General features: G+C 49.8%; 1 protein-coding gene across 1 annotated transcript in view; it reads right to left on the reverse strand.

The window, feature by feature from the left end:
* Positions 1–2,100: 2,100 nt before the first annotated feature.
* LOC104468943 (interferon-induced very large GTPase 1-like) overlaps positions 2,101–4,440 on the reverse strand; it is a 7,345-nt gene continuing 5,005 nt past the window's right edge. The window contains 1 exon segment of the mRNA XM_010083239.1: positions 2,101–4,440. This exon segment is cut by the window's right edge and continues 24 nt beyond it. Coding sequence (XP_010081541.1) covers positions 2,101–4,440 — 2,340 coding nt within the window.

The raw sequence follows: 4,440 nt of genomic DNA on the forward strand, positions 1-4,440 counted from the left end.
TGAAAGGTCTTTGCCCAGCCTGTCATTTGCCTTCTCCAGCCCCCACCGTTCCCACCTCATGCACAGACAGAACCCCACCAGCCAGTTCCTGCTCAGCTTCACAGTCCACCTCCCACCACCACCAGGTCTTTTTCCCTCCCTACAACATCTTTCCAGTGACCCAACAACCTGAGTTACAAAACCTGCAGACAGGGAGAGCTCCTGCACCCCTCTGTCATCCGCAGGCAGGCTGCCATTCCTTTCCACAGCAACGTCCCCAAGGAAGGACACGCCAGACCATCCCCCTGGGGGACACGCGCCAAGGTGGACGGGCAGAGACACCGAACGGCATGAGCTGCATGCAGAGTCCTGGCTCCCTGTGCTGGAGAGGAGCTGGGAGCTACTGGTGCACACGCCTTTGTGGAAGTGCCCAGAAGGTCCTGTGGGCTTGGCGGAGGGGCCCAGAAGGTCCTGTGGGCTCGGTGGAGGGGTCCTGTGTGAGTACAAAAGGGGAATGACAAGTGCCAGCGATAGGGATGTTGGGGGCATGCTCCTACAGACCCAGACCCCCCTCGGCTGGACCGATGCTGGAACCAGGACTGGTAAGATCTCTCTCTCTCTTTCCTTTTCCTTCTCTGCCTTTCTCCCTCTTCTCTCTCAAAGCTAAGTGACGTAAGCTCACCCTGACTGCCACCGAAGCCGCGTACCACTGCAGTGTCCCTGTGGTTCGAACTCTGTTGATCACGGCTGTTTGATGGAAAGCTGCGTGTGTACGTATCTGTGGGCGTGATGGCGTGGAGTGGGCACGGATTAGCAACAAATGGGGTTGTATTTTTGGACCTTTGGTGCCGTTTCACCTTCATCTAACCGAGGGAATTAAAAAACTTCAGTCTCCTCTCCCCTATCAGGACAAGACACACGCAGCGGTGGCTCCCCTGAAAATAAAGGACACAGCGAGCAGCCCAGTGCGACTCAATCACTTTATTGGCAAAAGCTACAAGGGATCGTACTGAAGGTTGGCCAACTCTCCAGGGGGCTCTATCTTTGGGTTTCCAGTGGCAGTGGCAGGACCTGGGCAGGAAAAGCCGCCGACCACCTCAGCGGCGCATCCCAGCCGGTGACACGTTCTCCAGACCGTGGCTCTTGTCCCCAGCCTGTCCGACGGCACAAACACCAACGTCACACGCCGCCGGTGGGTGCCGAGGAAGCTGCAAAGACACGCAATTCACTGCCTACATCCACCTCGGCTGCTGGGTGGCTGCTTTAATGGCACCGGAGCCAGACTAGCTCCTGACCTCAGCACGAGCTCAGCTTAGCAACAGGGGATGGATAAGGGAACAATCATCCCAAAAAGCAAAACACCTTGCAGCCGGTGTTGCACTGCTCTCACATCCCGCAGCCCTTTCTTGCTGCAGTACTTGCTGCAGGAAAGCTATTTTTTTGACAGTGTCATTTATTTTCTCAGAGCAGCTGATAAAACTGGTGCTTTCTAATGCTGCCTTTGGGCTTCATCTGGCACTTGGTTTGAATCTCAGCCTGCTCACTGCACGAATGTTTTCTTTTCACTCTACGCCTACCTAAAAGGAGGGTGCAGTGAGGTGGGTGCTGGCCTCTTTTCTAAAGTAACAAGTGATAGGACAAGAGGAAATGGCCTCAAGTTGCACCAGGGGAGGTTTAGGCTGGATATTAGAAAAAATTTCTTCACTGAAAGAGTGCTCAGGCATTGGAACAGGCTGTCCAAGGAAGTGGTGGAGTCACCATCCCTGGAGGGTTCAAGAAAGTGTGGTGCTTGGGGACATGGGTTAGTGGGTTGGGTGGGGTTAGGTTGATGGTTGGACTTGATGATCCTTGAGGTCTTTTCCAACCTTAATGATTCTATGCAATTATTTTTTTTTTCTCTAAGACAAAGCAGATCTAAATGGCAAGAAGCGAAGCGGATTCTGACTTTATCACGAAGCAAGGGAATTTCTGAGCGATGGAAGGAGCAGCATGCTGTATTTCACCCAATTTTGTAAGCAATTAGATTCTATTTTCTTCATGTGGCTTGAGGTCGTAGTAGACTTGTACTGTGTTCTCCTAAAATGCAAAGCAGTTGCGGTTCTTCCTTCCTATCGACTTGGCCTACATCTTCTCAAGTTCATCCAGTGCTTCCTGCTTTGTAATCCTCTGCCACGCAGCTGGGATTTCTCCTTTGCCATGGAACTTCCCGTTGTACCATATTTCCAGCTCTGTCCTGAAATGAGACACAAACCATTTCCAGTAGGCCTGCATGGATGGATCGGGAGGAATGTTCCAGGTGGAATAAGGAGGTCCTGCATCCCGATATCTCTTGTAGGGGATGTGCACGTCTTCACCAGTTATGAAGAAACAGTCGCTCGCAACGTCACTGGAACAGATATCAATGACCAGATTGTCTGTTCCGTGCCACCTGTACCCCGTCAAAACCTGTGGACGATGGAAGACAAGCTGATGGTCTCCCTCGTGATTGGGCATGGTGTTAGTGCAAACAGCCCCACAAAAGGGGCACCGCTCCCAGCACCCTGCGAACTGTTCAGCCAGGATTGTGTGAGGCTGCCTCTCAAATGAGCTCAGATTGGCACTGGCAAACTCTTCCTTGAGTGCATCCTTCAGGGGAGCCAGTGCTTCCGTCAAGGCATTATTCAGGAACTCGATGTCTGTGATCTCCTGGTGCTCAATGCCCTTCAGGTCCCTTCTGGGCAGGTTTAGCATCTCTCCAAGCGCGCTGCAAAATTCATCCAGCCACAGAGAGATTTTGTCATTTCTGTCTTTTCTGTCCTTGACAACGTTGGTTGATGCAGAAACAGCCGACAGGATGCTTTCGTAGCAGTGGGTAAGGGAGTCATCCAAAAACTTCTCCAGCCTCCTGTTCTTATCTGAACAGTACATCTCAACACGCGTCTCAATGTAACGCTGTAAAAAGTCTTCTGGGTAATCAAGGTACTCCTTGAATTTCTCAAAACTTTCTTCTTGTGCCAGGTATCTCAGTATGCAAACTTCCAGAGAGGATCTATTGCCAATGAAATCCGTGATTTTACCCTTCATGTCCCGAGCTATGGCAAGAGCTGTCTTCTCATAGACCGCCTCGCGAAGAGCTGGGGCAAGCTTGTCGCACAGGAAAACAGCAAACGTGGTGATCGAAGTGGCTCCTTGGCAAGAAATCTGGAAACATTTAAAGAAATCTTCTCTCTTGCTCTCCAGGTAGATGGCGGGATCGTTTGCTTTTCTGAACGCTTCATGCATGGCTTTAAACCTTTCTGCTGCCATTCTGCACAGATGCAGTGACAAATCTATTCTGTAATCTTTATTAAAACTGTATTTTGCATTGCTAGGGACAGCGTTCATACCTTTCTCTACTTCATTTAGTATCTCATGAATAAAACTTCGACTGTAATCCCTCTTCTCCTTTTCCTTCTTGTCAATGTTTGCCTTCACGCATGCGATGATGTTATCTGTGATGCGGTGTATGGTGCTCACCTCAGCATCACCAAAACTCCTGCTCAAGAAGCCCCAACGTTTTTTCTTGGCGACATGTTTCTCCAAGTCAACAGAAAATCCTCTGTGTTTGGGAACTGTCCTGATTCGTGCAGCTAAGTTAGGCTCCCGAAAGTGAGCTAGAAGGACATCTTCTATTTCCACATCGATGTCAACCTCTTCTGGAGGGGGAGTAGCAGAGGAGACTTCGGCAACCCACTGTACCCAGAGAGAAATAAAGCTGTTCCTCAGTTCCTTTTCACTTAGTCTCTGGCCTTTTAGAGACAGAGCCAACTCCCTGCTCCTTTTCAGGAGCTCTTTTTCATATTCTGACTTCCTTTCATCCAGTTTACACTGGTTCTTCTTTAGTTCAATGAGATTCTCACACTTCTTTCTGGTTTCAAGAAGAAGGGACTCTTGCAGCTCTTTCAGCTTCAGTTCCGTGCTGCCTTTCCACTGCACCAGTATCTCACAGTCTCTGTCTTCACTGAAATACTTTTCCATGTCTTTCGTGATGGCATCGCTCGTCCCTTGCACTAGTTTTTCAAGGTCTTCTGTAGTGACCTTCACCAAGTCCCCATTCCGAATTTTATTGTCCAGTTTCATTTGCAAGTCCAAGATGTCACTCCTCAGCCGCCAGGTCCACTGACTAAATGCAGTCTCCAGCTTCTTGTACGCAGCAATCTCCACGGAATTCTTGAAGCTGAAAATGAAGTTTTCATTCAGCAAAGCGTTCCAGAGGTCACTAATACGAACCTTCAAGCTCGAGAGCCTCAAAATGCTGCCCTTCGACTCCTTCTTGGCAGCTTGGAGAATTTTGCTCTTTAATTCCTGGACATTTTGGCTATAGGTGGGGTTGGGTGGTGCCATCGGGGGGTTTCCTTCCCACAGGTGAGCAAAGTAATGAATGTGGGTGTTCACATCAAAGCGGATGACCTCGCTGAAGCAGGAGACGTCACAGAATTCCTG

The sequence above is a fragment of the Pterocles gutturalis genome, unplaced genomic scaffold, assembly GCF_000699245.1.
Source record: "Pterocles gutturalis isolate BGI_N339 unplaced genomic scaffold, ASM69924v1 scaffold26705, whole genome shotgun sequence".
Taxonomy (NCBI): domain Eukaryota; kingdom Metazoa; phylum Chordata; class Aves; order Pterocliformes; family Pteroclidae; genus Pterocles; species Pterocles gutturalis.